The sequence below is a fragment of the Megalopta genalis genome, chromosome 3 (assembly GCF_051020955.1).
Source record: "Megalopta genalis isolate 19385.01 chromosome 3, iyMegGena1_principal, whole genome shotgun sequence".
NCBI lineage: Eukaryota > Metazoa > Arthropoda > Insecta > Hymenoptera > Halictidae > Megalopta > Megalopta genalis.
The window spans coordinates 7,776,886-7,801,213 of NC_135015.1; the positions used below are offsets into that span (position 1 = coordinate 7,776,886).

At 40.4% G+C, this 24,328-nt stretch overlaps 3 protein-coding genes across 6 annotated transcripts in view; 2 read left to right on the forward strand and 1 right to left on the reverse strand.

The window, feature by feature from the left end:
* LOC143259021 (protein Fe65 homolog) overlaps nt 1-24,328 on the reverse strand; it is a 324,885-nt gene that overhangs the window by 296,940 nt on the left and 3,617 nt on the right. The window lies entirely within an intron of this gene.
* LOC143259017 (cytochrome P450 9e2-like) lies at nt 81-3,778 on the forward strand. The gene has a single exon (XM_076519749.1). The coding sequence runs from the start codon at nt 1,789-1,791 to the stop codon at nt 3,292-3,294; it is 1,506 nt and encodes a 501-aa protein (XP_076375864.1). The 5' UTR covers nt 81-1,788; the 3' UTR covers nt 3,295-3,778.
* Nucleotides 4,995-5,366, forward strand: LOC143258915 (putative cytochrome P450 6d5). Its single transcript, XM_076519462.1, has one exon. The coding sequence runs from the start codon at nt 4,995-4,997 to the stop codon at nt 5,364-5,366; it is 372 nt and encodes a 123-aa protein (XP_076375577.1).

A 24,328-nucleotide genomic window follows, 5' to 3' on the forward strand; every position in this document is an offset into this window, starting at 1 on the left:
CGTATGGATTTTAATTAATAGATGCGGTTTGTCACTGTATAGTGCGCACACATTTTAAAGAATTAATTTTCTTTTTCGCTATTATATATTGTATTGTGCACGATACAAAAATGGTTTAAATGGGTGTAGGAAACAAGTAAAATTTATAATTTATGTTTTGGATGTTAAATATTTAAACAAAAATGCATTTCCCATAAACTTTATACGAATGAGTCATATTTTTATAATATATTTATTTATAGTTTATTTTAACGTAATCGCGTTGAAGATGGAAAAATGAGTGATCTTCTAGAAATTCTAGGACAATAGATTTTAATTGATAGAGTTTTGCTCGGTCTCTATTAGTCCAAATGATGTGTACCATGCCGATTTCCTATATTTTTGCAGATTTCATTGACAGTTTAATCGACAGCTTCATTGCCGGTAAGATCGAAATAACCAGGAATCTATAGTTTTGATTCTGTATTATAATTTTTTTAATAAATTGGATAGAGTCGTATTGTGACAAATAGTAACAAGAACTACTTAATAATCAGCGAAGATAGAATATCTGGTTCTATCTATATTACGAATTTTCAGAACATAATTTATGTTAATAAAAACATATCCATAAAAATATTAGTTTTAGAATTACCAGTGCAAATAGGCGCGTAGACATTTTTGATTAATAAAGTCTTGGATATAGAGTATAATATTAAATATAATATTTCATCTTAAAGATAGTTAATATCTAGAAAAGAGTAATTACTAACAGGATTATTTTGGACAGATGGGAGTGAAAGTGTCTTATCTAGTTGTAGGTCTGGCACATAGTGGAGATCCGTTTAATTCAATTTCCAAACAAGATGCAGGAATGAGGCAAAATGCGTGTAGGATAAATCGTAATTAATGTATAGGCTCATTGATAAGTTCACACCATAATATTAAATCATCGATAATGCGCGAGTTTTCTATTTGGCTATTTCCGTTGCACAATGCAATATCTTTTTAAAAATTGAACCAAAAGGCTTGATTTTCTCTGAGATGTTAAAAAGACTATTTAGCTAGATTTTATACACATGACTTTAATCCCATCTGATCCCATTTGCAGTATGCACACACAAAAGTTATCGAAATCTCCAAAACCTAATGTTCAAAAGTGTTCATACCAGCCTCAGATGTATAAGTTCAGAAAACATCCTCTATTAATTTCGTTATTATATCAACAAATTTTATTAAATTCTCAAATAATATTTAATTAATCCTAAATAATATTTAACGATCTTGTCAATATAATATCACAAGAAAATTCAAGCCATCTGGTTCAATATATAAAAAGTTATTTAAGCTTTAGTCTACGTATTTCTTTCAAGCTGACAAATCAAAATCGTAATTAGGCTTGTATCTACTAAAGTAGCTTATAATTTAGTTCTGATACTATATTATAATAATAATTTAGTTCGCAATACTATATAAAGGCTTCTCTTAAGAATTTCTTACAAGATCATCACAGCAACTGTGTATCACAGTATCAGTAACTATGAAATAATAATTTCGAAATCATTCATATCAAGCAGTCCAGCAACGACGGATAATCTGTGCATAACAAACTCGTGAAACTGCTACCCGATAATATAAAGCGCAATGTGTCATATAAATCTCGATGGCGCTTCCTCCTACATAGTTAACACCTATGACGTCTATTCCTTCTGGATTCCAAGCGTAAGTACAAGAGTCGACGCTCGCTTCCCGCTGCAGCAGTCGGTAGTTAACTAGCAGATCGCGCGCATTGCGTGCAACGAAACCACTATGGAAAATTTGACATTGGCATTACTCCTCGGTGCAATTGTGCCACTTGTGATCTACTGTGTCAAGAGTTACACGTTCTGGCAGCGACGGAAGATCCCGATTCCGGATGGATACTGGCCGTTCCTCGGCCACATGTGGCCAGTGTACACGGTCACGAAAAGCATGACGGATCATTTCGGGGATATGTACAAGAAGTGCAACAAATACAGCATGTTCGGCCTATACGACGGATTCACACCTGCTCTGGTGGTTCGTGAGCCGCGTCTGATAAAGACGGTCATGCAGAGCAGCTTTGCGAACTTCCAAAAGAATGGAATGGACATATCGCCGAAGAAGGATCCTTTATTAGCCATACACCCGTTTTTGACTGTCGGCGAAGTATGGCAGAACGGAAGGAAGCGATTAACCAACGCGTTTTCCAACGCCCGCCTGAAGAAGCTATACACCGCCGTGACCCAGGTATGCAAAAAGCAGCAAACGTACTTGGAGAAGCAGCTAAAGTCGAAGGACCAGTACGAGGTCGAGCTGAAACACTTTTTCGGACGGTTCACGGCCGAGTCCGTCGCGAACGCCGGATTGGGCATCGAAGGGTACAGCTACGAGGACAACCCGCCGCCGAATTCCTTCCACTCGATCGGCCTGATGATGTTCAGTCCGAATTTGTTGTCCGCTTTCATAACCAATCTCGCGTTCTTGAAATCGAACATAACAATCTTCCTTGGAATCCCGTTACTGGACAAACGAATGGACGCGTTCTTCAGACGGGTCGTGCATGAGAACTTGGACATTAGACTGAAGGATCCGACACCTAAGCACGACTTCTTCCAGCTGATGATCGAGCAAGAGCAAGCAGAGGGAGAAATGAATGAGGAACGAATCACCTCACAGACACTCTCCCTTTTCTTTGATGGATTCGAGACCAGCAGGCTGACGCTTGCTTTCCTCGGCCACAATTTGGCCAAGTATCCCGAAATTCAGGAGAAGCTGAGGAACGAGATTCGTACGACGATAGCTGACAACGACGGCGTACTGACGTTCGAGGCTCTGAAAGAGTTGAAGTACATGGACCAAGTGATAAGTGAGTCGCAACGTCACTACCCCGTTGGGGTCTACCTGAAGAAAGTGTGCACTAATGAGTGCGAATTGGTCGGTTCGGATGGATTGAGTGTACGCATGCAACCTGGCATGGAAGTGTACATACCGATGACTCCTGTGCACCATGATCCAGAGTTTTGGAGCAATCCGGAGGTGTTCGATCCTGACCGGTTCAGTGAGGAAAGGAAGCAAGATATCGAGAAGATGACTTTTCTTCCATTCGGCGAAGGTCCTCGCATGTGCGTTGGAATGAGGATGGCTATGTTAGTGATCAAATCCTGCATGGCTACTCTTTTGAACAATTATAAGATAGAGATGTCCCCGAAAACACCACTTCCGTTGAAGTGGTCTAAATATCATTTCTTGTCTGAGCCTATTACTGGTATTTGGTGTAAAATTTCGAAATTGTAAAATATTTGCTATATCTGGTTTTTATTTGTACGTTTTTTCTATATCTCAAAGAATTTCTATGTACTCAAAGAACTTGTAAGTGACTTGCAATAATTACAACGTGAACTTTGTTGCTCGAGCCGTTTGATTTATATTTAATCATTCAGCAAATGTACGATTGTTCCTGTTGCAGTTTTTGTTTTCGATTTTTCTTCAGCTCATATCAAAGTTTCCTTTGTATCATTAAAAACTGTCCGTTCGTTCTAAATGAATTTTCAGCAGCTCGCATATATCGTTCAGCTTATAAGGTGACAAAATTCGTGAAATGTCAACTTTCTTACATAAGTTCATCAGTTTCAATCGGCGTACACCATCTGGATGTGGGCCGTCTGTCATGGCTTTAGATTTTAAATTGTTTAGTATTTTTGTTCGGATTCACAATTGGTTCGATTGGGGTTTTATAGATTCGTGATAGTTTTTTTAATAAAGCTATTTGCATACTGTATGTCGTCTCTGCAATTTTTATCCTGTCATTTGAGTTTGCAGATTCCTTTGGCAGCTTTGTCGACAGCTTAATTACCGGTAAGACCAAGATGAGCAGAAATCCATATGAACCTAATATATTCCTTCTTCTTCTTCTGAATCTCCAATTTAATTTTTTTAATAAATTAATAGATTCGTATCATAAGTAATACTCTTGTGAGCCACTTAAACCAGTAAATTAAGCATATTTTGGATCTGTCAGAATCAAGAAACTTTTTTACATAATTTAAAACTTTCATAAAAAGTATTAATTTTAGCATTGCCAGTGGAAATAGCAACACTGTGTGGGAGAAAATGAGTAGATCATCAGATATTCTGAAACCGGGATTCGTACCCGGTATTTTAAATTACCAGGGAACTGCTTCAACCAAGTAAGATATCCCGGCTAACCGATGACTGATTGTCTCCTAGATCTTATAATCCAAAGATCTTAGAAATGCCAATTCCTACAAAACGTAGACATTTTGGTTAATAAAAATTCACAAATTCGGATAAAAATTTGAGAAAACATTATTTCTCTTATTTTTTATGGTTCAAATCAGTGCCAATTGTTCCAAAAAATTTTAGACTCGTTATCTAGCAAACTAGATTTTTGAATTTTTCAAAAAATTCAAGTCATTTAGTCTAGTTTTAAAAAAGTTATTCCACGACAACTGTGGGTATTTCTTGACAGCTGACAAATCAAAAGCACAATTAGTTTTGTACCAATCTAACGAGCTTACATGCAAGTGCGGCAATACCATAAGTATTAAAAATACTCTACAAATTAACAGTACTACGTAAAGAACTCTCTCAACAATCTCTCACGAAACTGTTGCACTTACAGTAACTGCAAATCAAGATTTTGAAATCATTCGTATTAATCTGTCCAGTAACTATGATCAACCTGTGCACAATGAATATTTAGTAACCAGGAAATTCACAAGTCATCGTTCATGAGAGTCTAACGCAACACGGTGTCGCGATGCGGACGCATCCGGACAACCTCGATGTGACGAGTGTTTTAATTATCAGCATCAGCGCCAGCGTCTCCCACTTACATTGATAGCAACTATGAAGTTTACAGTCTCCCGAGACCACGTATGAAGCGCAAACACAAGAGTCGACTCTTGTCTACCACAGCGCAGTAGTCGGTGATTAACTAGCAGATCGCATGCAGCGCACACAAAGACGTGACAATGGATAGCTTGACATTGGCACTGCTTCTCGGTGCACTCGTGTCACTTGTGATCTACTTGGTGAAGACCTACACTTTCTGGCAGCGACACAAGATCCCAATGCCGGATGGATACTTGCCGTTCCTGGGTCACATGTGGCCGGTGTACACGGTCAGAAAAAGCATGACAGATCACTTCGAGGACCTGTACAAGAAGTGCAACAAACACAGCATGTTCGGCCTGTACGACGTTTTCACGCCTGCGCTGGTCGTGCGTGAGCCGCGTCTGATAAAGACGGTCCTGCAGAGCAGTTTTGCGGACTTCCAGAAAAATGGAGTCGAAGTATCGCCAAAGACAGATCCCCTCTTAGCCATGAACCCGTTTTGCTTGTAGTTGTATTAATCTTTTCAGTCGAAAATTTTGCAAGCGGTTAGCAATAAAAAGAACATGGAGCATGTTACTTGTACTTTCTCATTTGTGTTTACCTCACCTCGTGTTTACTTCACCTTGTGTTTACTTTCACCTCGTAATAAAGTTCGCTTTGACTCATTAAAAACTTTTCTTTTGTTGTAAATGTAAGCTTCATTGAGTCTATAAACGGATAAAATTCGCGCTATATCGTTGTTCATATATAGATTTAACAGTTCCTGTGGACATACACCATCCTTATATGTGCGTTATTAAAAATGTTATGGTCTAAACAAGCAGTAATGACTTTCGGGTGAGTTTGTTAACGGTAGTTGCGAGGAAGATAGTTATTCAGTTGAGATACCTATGACAACGAATGTCCAATTGATACGATTACAGTACATTTTTTTCCAATTGTCCCACGGCTTGTAAACAAAAATGGACAATTTCGTGAGAGGAGATACGATTATCCCAGCTTGTGGCTCGTTTTTATAGTTGCTGGCATTCGGTAACTAGTCAGAGCCACTAGTCTTGAATAATCGTATCTATACTATCTAGATGTCTGCGTTACGAAAGACAATGATGTCATAGCCTAAAGAAGAAATAATGACTTTTAATTGAGTCTGATATCGTAGCTTACGTGTCAGAGTATTATCCGAATATCCAACTGAAACAATGAAATGGTTACGTTGATCGTAAAACTCAGAGCAATTACAATTTTTGTCTAATTATTTCATTTTATCTATATATTTCGAAGTGCTGAAATGCATAGGGCCAATGTTACAGCATGCACAAATACAGAAAATTGTTTATCTCCATTTAATCTTTATCAAAAGCCAAGTTGATAAATGTGGTCTTTATCAACCAAGATAGCCAAAAATCCATATTAATTTCACATACTTGTTCTTTTTATTTTCGTATAAATTGGATAGAGTCGTATTAACCTATTTGTTAGTAATTTCAAGAGCCACTTAAGAATCAGCGAAGATTGCCAACATAATTACCAAACAGCGTATGATATGTCCAGTAATTTATTTCTAATATATACATATATGCTACAGACGACGTATATACATATATATACATATATATACAGGGTGTCCCACAATTATTTTAACAGCCGAAAATGAGGGGTAGCTGAGGTCATTTGAAGTAACTTTTTCCTTTGCGAATTTGCAATCTGTGGCTTTGTTTACGAGTTATTAACGAAAAATACTGGCCAATGAGAGGTGACGGTGCGAGGGAGAGGGTCCGCGAGAGAGTCCGCAACACGAGGCTTTGACAGAAGGTCGGGACGGACTCGATCCGCGTTCGAAGTATTGAACAAGTCACAAGGCGAGAACTTTCCGGATTTTTTTTACTACATAACAGTGATATTTTTAAGAAAAACGCTGTTCACCTTTACTTTAGAACGTCTGAAGAATATTTACTAATTTTTCGGACCCGAAATAATATGAAGTTTAACCGTGACAGCCGTTTTAATTTTCTGGTGTGCATGACACCTCGTGTGTACCATATGAAATTTTTATGCAAGGTGTACAGTGAAGATTAACGAATGATTTGCAAAGCTGATTTAATAATAAATATGATTACATTTCTTATATGTATATACATATATGCCACAGTAGAAGTAAAAATGATAAGAAATGTAATCAGAATAATTTACAATTAAAATATATATCCTTTCAATTACTGAAAATTCTACTTCACAGTTGATTGTAATATTGTGCAAATATAATAAAAAAAATAAATTGGAGAACTAACACAATGACCCGCACGTCACGTACGAGTATTTTCTTTGGCTATTTTCGTTGCATAATGTGAGGGGTCAGATAAGTAGAAAAACGAGAGACGCATAAACTTTGCAATCGTGTGCCCGCGTGTCGACTCTAAGTCTGTCTCTCCCTCATCTCAAGACACAGCGATTTGAACACGTTCTCTGAGTGGTTTCTCGTGTTCTCTATCGTCATGTACACATTACTGCGCTCAGTGTATATGTGCACGTATTCTATATTTTATACGTATACCCTATCGTCTGGTCCGTCGACGAGTCGAAAGAACGAAGCTTTCCGAAAGAGCTCCAACAAAAACTACCATAAACTACGTCGAAACCTACGATTTTAATTTCAGAATTCTTATCACCGTAAACTGCCTGCCAAGATAACTACTCCAGAAAATATTTATCACAGGTAAACAAAACGATCAATTAATTCTCCACCGCTGGATTCGATGAAAAATTTCTAAACTTCTTCGGGATATCGTGCGCAAAGCAAGTAAACAGCTGATGGCTGTGAATCTTAAAACGAAATGAATTCGTTTCAAGCTGTTGGACTAGAACAAGTTCCGCCGATGGTGTGGCGGTAACTATCGATTAACTTCGAATTATTAAATCCCCTCTGCCGGTTCTTCACCCTTTTGACAAGTCTGTGGCGTCGCATCCCTCTACCTGAGCGCGGCCGCTAGCAATAAAACAAGTACCGTTCCTAATCCTCAAAATTCCCTAAAAATCACGCACCCCTAATAAAACAATTCTCCTCACATCTGGACACCTCGACCCGCACGGGACTTTCCCATCTTTCTCCTTTCCTACGAAAGTCCATCTATTCCTTTCTTCTCTTCCAGTATAAAAGAGACAAACGCGCAACTCCAAAAGCTCAGTCTGTCCTAAGTTACTAGTCCTACGACACCACGCTAGTCGCGCCCGTGCTCATCGATAGCAATTCAATAAACTGCATTAATAGTAACCTTAAACACACTCTCCGATTCGCTAACCTTCCCTTTAGTGCTAAAAGTCTATTCGGTATACTGTAAATAAACATTGTGGTTCAGTGACTCTTAATCAGAACTATTGTCGATCCGTCCCGTCGCTTGATCCCGAAACGAATCCGACGTTCAACGATTATACGTAAACCGATGAGGCGACGATTGGATTTCCAGCCATCTAATTTGCGGAGCGGTCTCCACGGTGAATTACACGAGAGAATTTCGATTCGACGCCACGACCTGACACAATGCGTTCGCGTTCACGGCGAGCATCTCTCTCCTCTATTTTTTTCCTGCTTCCGCCTCTCTCCTGCCTTCCATCCGATCCTTCCTGTCCGACCGACCGATCGGTTTTGTTGCCCGTCGAGAAACAAGAATGCGCACGGGAGAATACGTGGCAGTGTACGTATTCTTGAAATGTGTGGAAAACCGTTTTAGAGGGAAAAGGACCGCACGCGCACGGCGATCAAAGGCGGAGGAAGAGAATGAGAGAGAAGGTGGCTCGGAGGATGAGGAAAAGTGCCTGCGCGTCGTACTGCATCTTTCTTTGATTTCCCGCGGGACGAGTCACCTCGGTAGCTTTCTCCTCCAGCCCGAGGAGCAAGGACAGAAGAAGGTGGTGGTTCCTGGATACGACGCCGCAACGCGTGTCCTCGCGTAGCATGATTTATTTTATTGCTTTTCAAGAACCTCGCATAATTTCACCCTCGTCCTACCGGCAGTTATTTACCTCCCCCTGTTCTCGATTCCATATGGAGGACCAATGGAACGGATCGAGGATTCCGGCAAGGATCAACAGGTACAGAGGACTGCCAGTAACCCTCGACCACGTCAGCACACCGCGCTGTTTGTTCGCGGGAGAAAAAACTGGCAAGTTTACACTTCAAGCATAACTTTCTATGGGAATATAAGAGAATTTCTGAGTGACCGTTCGATAAACGCTTATCGATCAAGTAACGATTAAGGACGTTTCTCGGCCCTAGACTCCATTGTCATATAACAAGGTGTTGCAATTTGCATACTTCTCGCTCGCGTGTTTCTCTAACACGTTTTCTAGTTCTAAAAAGAAGGATACACAGAGTGATAATACTGTTTGCTTAAATTGTTCCTGTATTTTATTAATCTCTTGTCGTGCCATTTTCTCAACAGTTGCAATTTGTTCGAAAATTTTCGAGTGTAACAACTTCTTAGAAGAAAAATAAAATATATGTTTATTGTGTACCTTGATTCTGACTTCAAAGAACGGAATAACATTCATACTTAACACATTATTACATCATTACTATAAATATAATATAATAATAATAATATATAATAATATAATATAATATAATATAATAATATAATATAATAATATAATATAATATAATAATATAATATAATAATATACATCATTACTATAAATCTCTACCGCGATTCGAACTCGTAAAAGTATCACAAGAGGTTCATATTTAACGTACAGTATTTACATGCAAAGCAAAAAAGCCAGGAATTAGTGATATTTCATATAACATACCTCACCTGATAATTTCGAATGTCTCGCGAAGTAACGATTTCTAATCTATTATGACCATTTCGATATCATACAATATTTACAGATAACCTTTGCTTAAACCTCGGAAATTAACAGAGATAATTAATATAATCGAGAATTCATCTTACGTAACAATATCTCGGATTCTAAATTTTGAGGTCTCCTTCTTAAGAAAGGATTGGACGAAGTTCATTATTCAAACTTAATTAAATAAATTTAGTTCCGTCATTCTTATAAAGCAATACAGGTTAAATACTTTCAGGGCTCCGTAGGTTTAGTGTTTATTAAGAAAGAATCGTACAACAATGAACCTAGGCCCACTTAAAAGCTGGAACTCTCTCCTTTCGCAACCCATTATCAATTTTCTTGCAGAATATAGTAGTTGAGAAAATGAGGACACGCTTCCGATAACTTCCGGAAAATTGCAAGAAGTGAAGTCAAAATGGTAGTAGCTGTCGCCTTGTTTCCTAATTAATAAAGATCTTCCTGGAAATATTCTCGTCCGGAAAATGAATCTGTCCGCTCGAAGGTCGGTTCGAGTGGGATGCGCGAAACAGAAGTCGAGCTCGATTTAATTAAAGCGAACACTGGTAACGGCAGCGCAGTAAATTGAAAATTACCGAGTGAACTAATCCTCTTAAATGGAATATTGGTACTGGAATGATACTGCTAGGACACCGCCACCAATTCGATTGTTTTTGACTAAAGCTACGACAATAAATTAATCCTCTTTAATGAACACTTGAGGCGCTTTCTGGTACGTTGGAATACCATCACGGGCATCCTTCTCCTCATCAACGGCTTCGCCATCTTCGTTTGATTGGTCAGCATTCGCCCTGAATTAATCGGCAGGTACATACAGTGGAATCGATCGCAAATTAATATACGGTAATTAGTTATTTACACTCAACTTCTACTTTACGAACTTCCTTTGTTACGTTCATAGTCGGATATCTCTGTAACCCTACACAAGGTGTTCCATAATTTTGTTAACACTCGGAAAGGGGTGATTTCTCAGATCATTTGAAGTAACTTTTTCCTTAGCAAAAATGCAATCCGCGGCTTTGTTTATGAGCTATTAACGGAAAACACTGACCAATGAAACGCGAGCATGGCTAGACCTAAACACGACTAATTTGTATTGTTTTACAACAATAACAACATTTGATTTACTTAAACTTCGGACGACTATATATGCTTCAGTTAAGAAATTCATGAACAAATTGCTCATAGAAACGTTCCTGCAATTTCAGTAACTGTGAAAGAAAAAATCAAAAACTAGTCATTTTGATACGTTTGATAGTTCTAGTGTCGACTACATTTAACTAATTTTGATAGATTTTGATTTTTGTTACTGTTCTAGACTTTGATAGACTTTGATTTTTGTTATTGTTCTAGACTTTGATAGATTCTGATGTTTGTTGTTCTAGACTTTGATAGATTTTGATTTTTGTTATCGTTCTAGGCTTTAACAATTTTTTTTTAATTCTGAAATACTTATTGAAGAGAGTTCCTACTTTAATGTGTAATTGATAATTAAATTCTTTTAGGCGTCGTTTAGGTTTTTCTAGTTTCAAAAATGAAAATCTCGCCTGGATATTTAAAGACCCAGTCCCAGATTACCGATGTAAAGTTAATCAGAAAAAGATCATCAACGTGACAGCTTCGCTAGAACGGACGGAAAAAGATAACGAAACGATGCATACGGATCGAGAGAGGCAAGTGCTTAGTTTATCAACTGAATTTAAATCATCCTTAATAACTGTCCGCCATACTTCGATACCGAACACTAATAAATAAATATTACCAACAACAACATTTAATTGTCACTTGACCCGCAGGCGCTCCGGCGTTTGTTTCGCGGAAGCTGCGCATTCGGAACGTTTGGTGCCCGTTGCGACTGCATTTAAATGGACAGTGTTGCATCAACAAGTAACAGTACCGGGGGAACGAAGATTCCACGCGGTGCAACCGCCGCTCTGGCTGGCCGACTATAAAAATTCGAAGCGCTTATGACTCGCATTCGCGCGAGAAATCACCTGTTTTCCGGTCGCGGCGTGATTCCGGGAACACCGGGAATAGCAAATAAATTCCTTGACAACCATGAAACGACACTCGCACCACCCGTTTTCATTCCCGTTTCCCGGCGTTGTATTTCTTTCTGGGGCCCGTGTTCGACGATATTAGCGTCCCGGTTGAAAGGATACCGGAAGAACGTCAACCCTGGCCGTAATTTACTTGCTCGTCGCCTTTTCCGAATGTACGTCGCCAAGGGTGAGAGAGCCGCGCGCCACGCTCGGAGAACGGAGAACGGAGAAATGGGGAAGAAAGGGTAACGGAATGGAGAAAGGGGATAGCGGCAGCAGGGTCGTACCAGGAAATTTCACGGAGTGGCGCAATAACGTTTCTTATGCCACGTTTCCGGAGTGGCGTGCTGTTGGGGTGGGCAGCTTGCAAATACTCACCGCGCGGGCGGCACGAAGAATGAGAGTGCAATGGAGAAGGTGAAAATAGCAGGGAAAAGGGAGGAGATGCAGTCACTCTCTGGCATGCAATTAGGAGCCAGGCATCGCCTTGAAAAGGATCCCTCTCTCTTTCGGCGTTCTTCCCGGCGATCCTCCTTCTCCCTCCATTTCGCCCTCTTCGGTTCCAAACCCTCTCTGCCTCGACAACCATATCATTCTCCAGCTTTCTTCAGCCTTCTCCTTCCAACCGTTGTTCGATTATATACATACACAGATTTCCACCCTCGCGCAGTTTCCTGTAATCCACGCCAGGTTCTGCCGACACGCACCTCGCCGTGTAACGACCGCAAAAAATATCGGCTCGAAAATTGGACGCCCCTACCCCACGGAAATCGGAAACCCTGATTCTGACCGATGAAACGTGGATATCAAACGCGCAGCAGGACTGTGGCGGCATCTATCGTGCTGGCATGCTTTCCTTACACACACGGTTGTTCGTTCTACCGAGTTTTTTCCTCATTAGCAAATATTGGCGAACAATTTGCGTCCCGTAGGAGGTGAAGTAACTGGGCTATTACTCTGTCTTTATTGCAGGTGGGAAAGAATTGCACAGGGAAGCTTTGCGTTTTATCAAGTTGTATCGTGGAGCAGTTGCATGTTTTAAACGAGCGCATCTGTGCAATTACACAGTGCAATTGCGCTGTTTTCAATGGAGGACTGCAACTCTTTTTACATTACTTTCAGTCAAATGTATTGTATTTCATTCAGTTTTGTACAATGTACGCTAACATACATCGTCACTAAACAATTCGTTTTATGCATTTATGACAAAAATTACTATACTATAGGATACGGAGCAGTAAAAACGTTTAAGGAATTAAAACATACTGTTGCATTATTTTTGTTTCGTTAAAATTACTAGGCAACGAAATAAATAAATTCGCCAGGAAATTTGTAGCGGACACGATACTGAATTTACTCACTGATTTGCCAGATTTAACATTTCGTGTCTCAAGTTACAGAAATCGGAGATATTCCATTTCGTATATTTATATTCACTTTGATTGATATGATGATATCGATCTGTATTAAATATACGTCTCTTCTCTAATTTTAAACATTTGTGTTTGCTACAACTTTTTATACTTATTCTAGTAAATATGTATATCTACGTACGCAATTAATTTAATAATTAAAATTAGTAAAAAATTAATAATTCATTTATTAATTATATTAATAATATATTATATATTATATTATATTAATTTATTAATTTATATATTATATTATATTAATTTATTAATTTATATATTATATTATATTAACTTATTAGTTTATATAAATCGAGTTGAGAAAAGAGGAAATTTTCAACAATATTTATGAAACATTTTAATATTTAATATTATTCATAAAGATTCCTGGAGGTTTGAATTAACATAATGTTTCGCAACCTAAATCATCCTTGCGCGTTTCAGTATGCGATCTATAACGAAACGATTCCTCATATTTTCTCTGTGTCCACCGCTTTCACACATTCATCACGACCGCCATACGACTAATAAAGGTTCGTATCCAGGAACAATGTCGATCTTGGGTTAATTCAACGGAAAACAATGAGAGATTCGGACTGTCAGGTCAACAAAGAGGTCGTGGGACGCGACGCTGATTTCCAAAAATTTCATTTCTACTGGATTTATAACGGAAATGTTTGAGATTGAACTGCCACCAGTGAAACGGAGATGCGGAGAATGAAAGGGGGCGGGAGAGCTGAATGTGCAAAAATAAAAAATAAAAAAGGAAAGGTTTGAAACATTGGTGCCGCGTACGAACGAAGGGGGTTGAAGCAGATAGTGCCATTCAGTGCTACCAACGGATGATTCCCGCGGGAACGGGAGGGTAAACACTAACGCCAATCCTGTTTCCCCTCTCCCCTCTGACACTCCCCCTCCCTCTCTCGCCTCTCTGACACCCCATATCTCTCTCTCTCTCTCCCTTTTTTTGTCTCTTTCTCTCTCTGTGGCTCTCCTGCCGACTATCTGTTCCTCGTTTTTTATTCGCTTTTCTGGTTCTGGCAGTCTCCCACCACGCGACGACGCGTAATAACGATAATAAATCGTGTCTGAGTGATTTAGGGGTTCATTTAGTAGGCAAAAGTTACGCGGGAAACGCGGGGATCGTCGCCCGGTTAGAGAGAATAAGTCATTTCCGTTCTTGTCAATCCATGAATTAGTGACACCGACATCCGCACCGTGACGAGTCCTCGGAAATTACCAAGCTCGTCGTTCCGCAAAATTTTCCTGTCTGCCCGGAACGTTGAAAAATTGCGACCCGCTGCCATAAACAGAGCCGGGCCAGAAACCGTTTTCTATATTAGACAGTTATACGCGCACCACTCTCGGCCGTGAAAACCGAGTTGTTTCATTCGTTTTCTGCGATTTACTCAAACAATGTACGCAGATAAAACCGATTGTAACAAAAGAGCCAGCGGATGGCGTCGCTGTATAAAGTATCGACCACTTGACGTCGCGCTATTATCTCCGGTCGAGTACGAAGTGAATCTTCCTAACAATAACCGGACAAAACGGCGTACAATTATTACTGTCTATTTTATCTGGCATTCTTGTTGTATTAAAATAGGATATTACGGTTGAACAGCGTATGTTTGTGTTTTGCGAACAAAATTTCACGATACGTACATATATCTCAATAATGTTTACAATTTCATTCATCGAGATACAATTAACAGACTGCGGTTTTTAAGCATTTATGAGAAAAATGAGTACATCGAATACAAAACAGTAAAAACATTTGAAGGATTTAGAAATACTATTGCATTATTTTGAATTCGTTAAAATTACTGAAAAAAGAAGTAAATGTCTATGTACTTTTTGTCTCTTGAAGTTACTGCAGACACTTTGCATTTTGCATAAAATCCTTGTAATGTATAATCGCATATAAAAGAATTCTGCTAATCTAAAACTCTTCCTCAATTATACAATATTATATCTCCTTAAAACAGAAGAGGAGTACTAGGAAATATAACGTGCACAACTGGTAAAAATTAAATCATGCTTCACGATGTTACAAGCATATATTGCAAATAAGATTTTAATCAGTTTGTTACGCCGTTTTACAAAGATTATTTCATAATTGATCAGCAATTCTTATTGACAGCCAGTGTCAATACAATCCCTCTAAAGATCCTCATCCCTCGTGAGGGATAAATTTTTCAATCTCATCCCTCATCAAGAGACCTATTTTCCTTGCGAAAATTTGAAACACGACTGTTCAGGTTACGGTCACTATAGCGCAGAATCTCCACGACTCGGACAGCAAAAGGGAAAAGATCGCAACAACTCGGCTATAGACAAAATTCCATCAGTGTCACGATCCATTGAAAAAAGTGACCAGTTGATATAAGACACTAGGCTCTATTGCCGGAAATTAACAAACCCGAACGGCATACGTGGTGTAGAACAGAAGCCCGTCCGAGAACGAGTTTCTATTTCTCGATCCTCTCGCTCCTCGGCCAGTTGAATCATTCGGCTCGAGCGAGTACGAAAACAATAGCTTTAATCTCAGCCAGTCACAATGCACAGCCCGCCAGTATTTCGTAGCCGATAAAGCGCGACCGGGGCGGCTACTCGACGTCCAGTATTGAGAAAGATCCCGGCAATAGAACGTTCCAGGAGAACCGCATTCAGCGTGGCTATTATCATCGGTCCTAAATAATTCCAATTAATCGCCGCTGCTCAACGTAGCAAACTTTTCAATTCAATCCAGCGCCGCGAATTATTTTTCTCGTGGTTGGTGGTTCACCTGAACGCGGTGCGCGCACCAGAGTTTATCAGCACCCTCCTTATTTACCCTGTCCCTGGTCTGCCTGCCCCGGGACCAGCTAATAAATGAATCGATCGATCTCCGGCGTACGTGCGAAGGGGGGACCTGGCTCGTGGGGCAATTTTGTTTCGCCTGATTTTCTGTTCCGCACGATGGTTTCGCCGTTTGCGAGCCGGTGTGCGAACCGACGGGTTTGACGCTGGTCTAGACGGGGGGCCGGGGTGAAGGCATGGGGCGGAGGCACGTCTCCTGGTATCTTTACGACCTCCCGGAGACATAAAGTGGTGTTATCCCTCTGTAGCTGCTAGTAGGTTCTCTAGCGAAGGCGGTGTGCGCGCACACGCCGCCTTGTGACAGGATCCAACACCTATGAGGGACACACGGAACACGTAGCCGGGTCTCACGGACGCGACCCACGACCCCTTCTGCCAGTTAGCCACGCCGAGATACTAGGATAGTGATAGGACATCAGCCTTTAAGCATCACCCTTGAACCGGCGGACGGTACAAACCCCAATATTGTCGGAAGAAAGGCGGATAAGCCGGTTCCCGTGACAATGGAACCCTCGCCGAAATAGAGGTGTCGAAATTGTTGAATCTATGGGGCGTAGCTTTTAGCGGTCCGGCTCGTTTAAGACACGTTGGAAATTCAACGGGATCTTTCGAGCACCCGCGGCACATACGCCGCGCCGGAGGTATCGGTCGCGGAATAAATGACGGGGAATTGTTTCACGAACAATGTTACCCGATATGCATATTCATACGCGTGTCTACGTACGCGAGGAACCGTCCATTCAACTGAGTAACAGGTGCACGCCTCTTACCCTCCGCCAGATGCCATCCGCATTTGCAGATATTAGAAGTTCGTCTCTCCATTACTGCGGGACCTTCGATACGCTAACTTAATACTAAATCTATCATGACATTCAATGTAACCGGTCTTCCATTTTTCACTTTCAAATCGTTGAAATTATGAAGACTCTCTGAATAAATTCAGTCTTTTCATTCTTATAAAGCTACCTCACTTAGCTGCATTTAGAGCATGGTAGGTTTAGTATTAAGGTACAACAGTATTAAATAAATGAAATCAACGGTTTGATAAACGTTATAATACTTTTTACACTGCATTCTGGATACGTTCACTCGTGATTCGAAGAGAAATTATGAAGACAGCAGTACTACTTTGTAATCAAAGTTAGAGTCGAATTCGTTATTTGTAATTTATATATCACTTTTACAAATGATTTCAGTGATAATATTTCAGTCCAGCATGTAAAACATTGCACACTTCCAGTCAAGGTTTATTAAAATTAAGAGTAATACCGTAAGGATTTGATCATAGACGACTTTAAGCTTAAAATAAGAATTCACAAGAATTAAGATATAGTAAATTCTCCCTAATTGACGTTCACATTGTGCGCAAAAATGGACAATTTGGGAAGAGAAGATACGATTATTCGAGTCTTGCGGCTCATTTTTATAGTTATCGATTGACAACTAGTATAAAAACAAGCTGCAAGGCTCGAATAATCGTATGTCCTCTTCTCAAATTGTCCATTTTTGTGCATAATCTGAGCGTCAATTAGGTAAAATTTCCTGTATTTACCTAGTAATTACGCTCTTATTGTAGGCAAAATTTTGGTTCAACCTTACGCACGATCTAAAAAGGTATACAAGATTTTTGTAACAATTAATATAAATACTCTAAGCAAAACGTAGAAAGTTTTATTTATCCATATTTTTAGTATACCTTTAAAAGTCAGTTAAGCAGGAATGAAAATTTTCTGACTCAGTCCCTCGCCATCTCAATGAAAACTTATAAATGTAGTTATTACTTCTAGCCAAGAAAATCTTGCGATTTATCCTGTGACCGGTAAAGAGGGAATCGTATCGGAGGAAAAAAGAAATACTGAGGAGGCACACATAGCGATACGACAAGGCATTTCCTGACCTTAAAACTTTTACTGGTCCCCGCACAGAATGCAACAGTCGAAGGTATTTTATACGTCTGACGGCTGTCGGTGGCAACGTTCCTATTCTCCGACGCGTATTACCCGGGACTATAAACTTACAGTCAGAAACCGATCTCGATTTTACCATCGCGCCAGAGCCCAATCGTAAAATAAAACCTAGAAGGACCCAATGTTTCGGAATTTTCGAAATGCGACTGCGTCGATGGGCGACCGAAGCGGCATGAAAAGGCTAGCCAAGTATTAGAAACACTATAAAAGTATTAAGTATATTTTTATAGATAGTATATTGGGGGTCTCCGGGTCGCTGTTCGCGAATTTGATACCAGATTAATGTTTTAATTAATTATTCATTAATGGAAAATAAATTTTACATGCAAAAAGTAATTTTTTGAATAAATATTTTGATTAATAGTTGTAATAATGTATAAGAATTAACGTCCCTCAGTAATGTTACTAGATTAGATTTCATTGGCTTTTGAGCAAAATAAGATCGCCCAATTTATTAAAATATAAATTACTTTCTTGGGGCAAACACGGGCGTTGTTGTTTTTTTTTAATTATTTCAGACACGTTAACGGTTGTTTTCCATGCAAAAGCAGCGAGCATGTACTGTTAATTTTTTGTTGCAACACGGTTTAACTTGCATGTATGCTTACATACAACAATAAGATTGATACCAATGCAATTAACTCTTTATTCAATCATAGAAGTATCATTTTCTATAAGGACTTTCTATTTTCTTCGACAAATTATTAAGGCATTTTGGTCGAAAATTGATTAGCTTAGAAGTTATGATTTTTCTCCCGGATGCTCATAAAAGCGCCGCACTGTGCGTCGTCACGAAATGTCACCCATGGAAGTGAAACTGTTCTGTCGTTCGCGTAATCATCCGCGCGCATTTTTCACTCGTGTTTCCCTTCCCCCACACGCGTGTTTCTCTGTTTCGTTTATCCCCCCAGTGTACGAAATACGTGGGGGGGGGGCGGGGGAGGAGGTGGAAACGGTCCGTCTGGATATTCCGCGTCTCCCGGGTGAGATAAGATCCGTAAAAAGGAGACAAACAGTCGGCTAAGAGAAGGAAAGAAAAAAGGTCGCGAGACATTGCTGCGAAGCTCGCGGATGGAAATTGAATTTCCAGGTCGAAAGTTCTCGGGAGACACCCTCTGTTACTTGGCCCGCTGTAACACAACACAGCGCAGAGGTAAAGCATCGTAGACGCGGCGAGACGGAGTCCGGATAGATTGATAGACCCCACGGAGAATCCAAGTAGTATGCTCGCAACGGATTAGTATCGTTTGCGAGCGCGTGATAAAGAAGAGGTCGACTCGCCGTTGAAATCGAAACGAGTTGGATTAAACTTCTGACTGTGTGCGACGAGTATACTCGTCGTAATGAAATGGAAATTTTTATGACTGGAATGTTCTCTGGAGAAAGTAATTACTAGATAGTAGGTTTTATGCATTTATGGCAAGAATTAGTCGACTTTAAAGCTGTGGTATATATGATGCACGTTGTTATGGACCAATCGATAATCGATAAAGGATAATTGATTGGAACCACCATCTGGCGATAGCAGGGAAACACTGTTTATGACGCTTATGCGTTTTTACGTTTTGGTAAGTTTTGTTTTCAAACGTTAATATGTAGCTTCTAATGTCATATAATAAATGCGTAATCTATAAATAAAATGTGTGCGTCGTATAAAACCATGAATCATCAAAAACGGTGAAATCATTTGAGAATTTCACAAGTTCGTATATATATATTTTCAGTTTATGAAAATTATGAACTAAAGAAATTAAGTTGTAGTTATTATTTTGTGTAATGAGAGCACCAGTCTCACTTAGCATTAGACACTTCATAAGAACTATTTTGAGGCAAGGGAATGTAATGAAAACAAGAAAAGGTATTACAATTCACAATGTCAATATAGGTTTCACTGATTTTACCAAGAGTACAATAAACATTCAAGTAGAACAGGCAGTATGTAGTCCGAACGGTGGAATGAGATTGATATACAGTCAGACAAATGGAATTGGACTAGCTATTGTCAGACAGGTAGAATAGAAATGGCCTAAGATTAGATAAGAAGAATGTAGATAACTTAGGTTGATAAGTGGAATAGTCACGAGATATGGTCGAACAAGTAGAATGAAACGAATGGAATAGCGACAATTTGTCGTCGGGCAAGTGGAATCAAGAGGCTGTATAGTCAGACAATTGAAACAGAAGTTGAATTTCGATACATAAGTAGAAAAGGATGATCAGACAATTAATATAAAGTCAACTGGGAATTAACGATGACTGTAGGCCAGTCTCAGCTATGCGAAAATATATTATTCCATTAGAAAAAGTAGAATTATTTTTACATCCACGACTATCTAAAAAGAAATAGTCTCGTGCCAATCACAAGTCGATATTCACAAAACAATTGTTATCGATTAATATAATATATAGGCATTAATATACAATATATATACAATATATATAGGCATTAATACATTATATAGGCAATAAAAAGCAACGTTGGTTAAATCTATCTCGTCACTCAAAATAACCGGTGCCATATTTTTTCTTCTAGAATTGTCGAAATTAGGATAACTGAATTTTTTTAATTCAAACACACATTATAATAAAAAAAATAGCAAGGTGTCTAAATGAATTCGGGCCTGTAATTTCTATAAAGCAACACACGTCAGACATCTTTAGTATCCGGTGTGTTCAGTGTTAACTTTGCTCTTGCGACTTCAATGTAACCCACCGGACCTAATTCCATCGCGATTACAAGTCGCCGCGGAACCGCGAACTGGTCGATTAATTCTTTTCCACACCCTCCCCATTTTTCCGCAACGACCGTAATATTTCACATTTCTACATTATACTCGGCCGGATTTGCTGGCTCCGGTACTCCGTGCCGTTACTTTCAACAGTCTTTTCCCTGCAATTTCCTCGTGCGAGCGGTTCGCGAACCTCTTGTCGCGACGCACGCAGGCAAGCATACGTTCGCGGACTAAATTACACGGTGTCGGCCCCGCAACACGTAATTACAGAGGCGCGAGAATAAACATTTCGCTCGGCACCTTGGCCCGGCGCTAGGTAAAGAAGACTCCAGAGGAGCCCGAAGCGCCTTTATTTTCCGGTCCGATTTCAATTGCAACGGCGACACGAAGGGCGAGAATTTTTCTCGCGTGACGACCGATTTTGCACGTTGAATATTTAAATCGCGGCCGTCCGGCCGGCGATCGACGTTGTCACGCGCCATCGGACTTCGTAAATCATAGCTGCGTTATTGAATCCGATGGGGGACGCCGGCGAGTTCATAAATCGGGCGTCACGGGCCGGTTGCTATAACGGAACGGTGAGCTCTGCCGGTAGCAGTAGCCCGGTGGTATCAGAATTAAGTGTAAACCCATAGATTCGAGGATCCCTTTCGGAATCCTTATGGGGTCGTTATCGAAGGAAACGACGCCGAGAGCGAGAGCGAGAGCGGGACCGGTTCTCTGGTCAATAGCAGTTAGCGGCGCGCGTGAAAGACCGGCACGCAAATATTGATTACGGATAGTCCTTGGCGGAGTGCCTCGCGAATAAACTCGAATATGCATCACTGGCATTTGCTCGGGGACAACGAGCAACAACGAGCAACAACGAGACTGGAAAGTGTGACATGAATATGTAAACGGGTGAATGCGCTGTAATTCCGTTCCGAAGGAGACTTTCTCTGTCGGTGCCTTTGAAAAACGTTTGCGTGAGAGCGTCGCCCCGTCAAAGCCGTAGTCTAGCGCAAATTGGAAAATCGTAACGAGGTGTAGAACACGGAGGAAACCTCGGCCGATCAAAGGGGGCAGCAAGGATAAACGTTCGGAATGCGAAGGCACCTGCGCGCATCACCGCCGGCGCAATTCGTTAGATATTATTTGCATGCTAATGCGAGATATTCCGATTTCATTAAAAAGTACAATGAACGAGGCAGTATTTCCGAGGCAGCGTAACCCTACCATCTTCCCGTTTCTCATCCTCTTTCGGTTCTTCCCTCCTAACTGATCTTCTCGAGCATCCAGACACGCCCTTCATCGACCGTTCCTTTCGCGAATTAAGCTCGGGATAAGGTGGTATCCGAAGGCGGGTAAGGGTGAGAAAGTCAAGGGCAAGGGCGTGGGCGTAAAACCGGGAAGAAGAAAAAAAGGATCCACGGGGGACGGGAGCGGAGCACATTCAGCCCTGCGTCGGAATAAGGAAGAAAATAGGCGCGGCCGAATATATCTCCGTGCTAGCTGCCGTCCTATCGGCCGTTCGTTCGGCAGTAAATATTTCGTTTACGCGGCGGATATATATTTTGCAAATTGCCCGTGAAACGCCCGGAACATTTTCTGAATACAATTCCCGGGATCCCGGCCGTTTCCCTGCGAGCGTAAGGAGACTTAGCCCCGGATTAAATTTCGGATCAAGCGATATCCGAGAATGACTGACAACGCCAAGCCGGGCGCAAGAGGGTGTAAAGTAAGGTCGAGCAGAGGGTGTTACCGTTTTACCTGCTGCTTCAACCCTTTTCCACGAGGGGAAAGGGCTTCCTCGTGCAGCGTCTCGCTAAAGAAACAAGCCCTTAAATTTTACGAATTCCGAGAAGCTGAGCCTCGTAACGGTCACCATAAATTCACCCCTCCGGCCCTTAACCGTGCCAGACCCAACGCTGCATAATCAGCTTTAAAACCTTAGTTGGCTATCAGCAAATGAAAAACCGGACGGCGGCGGCGGCGGCGGGCGTTCTCGCTCCGGCGCTCGTTAATCGATCAAAACGATAACAATTTAACCGTTTACCGTTCGGCTGAATTTCACCACCGTAATGGAATATTTAATATCGGAAAAGCATTTACTAATTAACGCCTAAAACTCGGTATTATCCGTGTCCAATGGAATACATTCGATACCAATAACACGGAGATAATTCCATAGCGATTCCGCCAGGTTAACAAACGATTCATTATCGTTAATGCGGGAGTGACATCCAGGCCGGCCGCGATAACTATGGTTCCCTGCGTAACCGCGAAGCGGGAAAACAACATCTTGAAAGAAAATCCCCGATGCAAATCTAGTATGAAACTTTGCTTGTCCGCGATTCGTCGGCACTTGGCTCCGCGATCTATACGAGCCGTGCTCGACAGAAACTTCAGCAATTACCGCGCCGAAAACCCAATTAACATTGCCGCAACGTCGCGTATTTTCAATAGAGCATACGAGAAACTTGGCACAAAGGAGCGCTCTGTATTCTTACCGCGGACAAAGTTAAACAGTACCAAGTAATTGCTGCGCCGATATTTAAGAAGTTAAAAACAACCCCGAATAGAGAGTTTGGAACTGTTCGGCTGTTGATTCGACAACAGGATACAGCGAAATTTTCTAATACAAACTTCGTTTATACTACGAGAAGGTTCGTAACGAGCGAATTTTGGAGACACGTTAAATTGGTATGCTCACCGTAAGTAGAAATGGTTAGCAGTCAACAGACACGTCGGATAGATTTTCCATTACAGCAGAACTTTAAAATTGGGCCTTTCGAAGAACCAGGTTCGGATGCTTCAATAATTTACAATTCCTTGCAAAATGTTTAGGTTATCACGTATAGTTTGATTTTGCTTGATTTAATTGAATCTATGTGATATAAATAAATGCGAAACTTATTTGTCGCAAATTAGTATGTTTATGTAACCTCGTACTCTCGTAGCTTATTTTGTTGCTAATTGATACATTCATGTAACTTCGTATTCCCGTAGCTTATTTGCCGTTAATTTGTCGGTTTATGTAACTTCGTGTTCTCCTTGCATATTTGTTACGAATACGTATGTTTATGAAAGTTCGTATTCTCGTAACTTATTTTATAAAACTCGGGTCGAGGGAAAAGTGTCTTTCTCTGGACATAGTATCCTTCGGAGTGAAAATAGCATAAAATAGTACGTACACCCGTTCTCGTTTATTTTCGAAACGTGTTTGCAGAAAATGTGAAAGAAATGATGTAGCTGAACCGCTTCGGATATTGCAAACAAAATGACAAAATATATAATTCAAACGAAACAAGGGAAAAGGTCACGGGAAATATTAAAGTTTCTCTCGGACTTGTGATATTTTCATACAACTTGTAACAGTGGACGATATCATAATATCAGTAAGATGATATACTTTCTGTGTACTTCCATTAACGTTAAAAAAAGTTCAACTTATAAAGTGACCAAGTTACCGCATCGAATAAACCAAACATTTTGGCAATCAACGGTTAAACTATTTAACGACATGAGAATCGGATATAAACCAGTAGCGATACCATTCAGCAATCGAAGACACAAAATTGCGAATTTCACATAATACTCGTTCTCCGTGTATT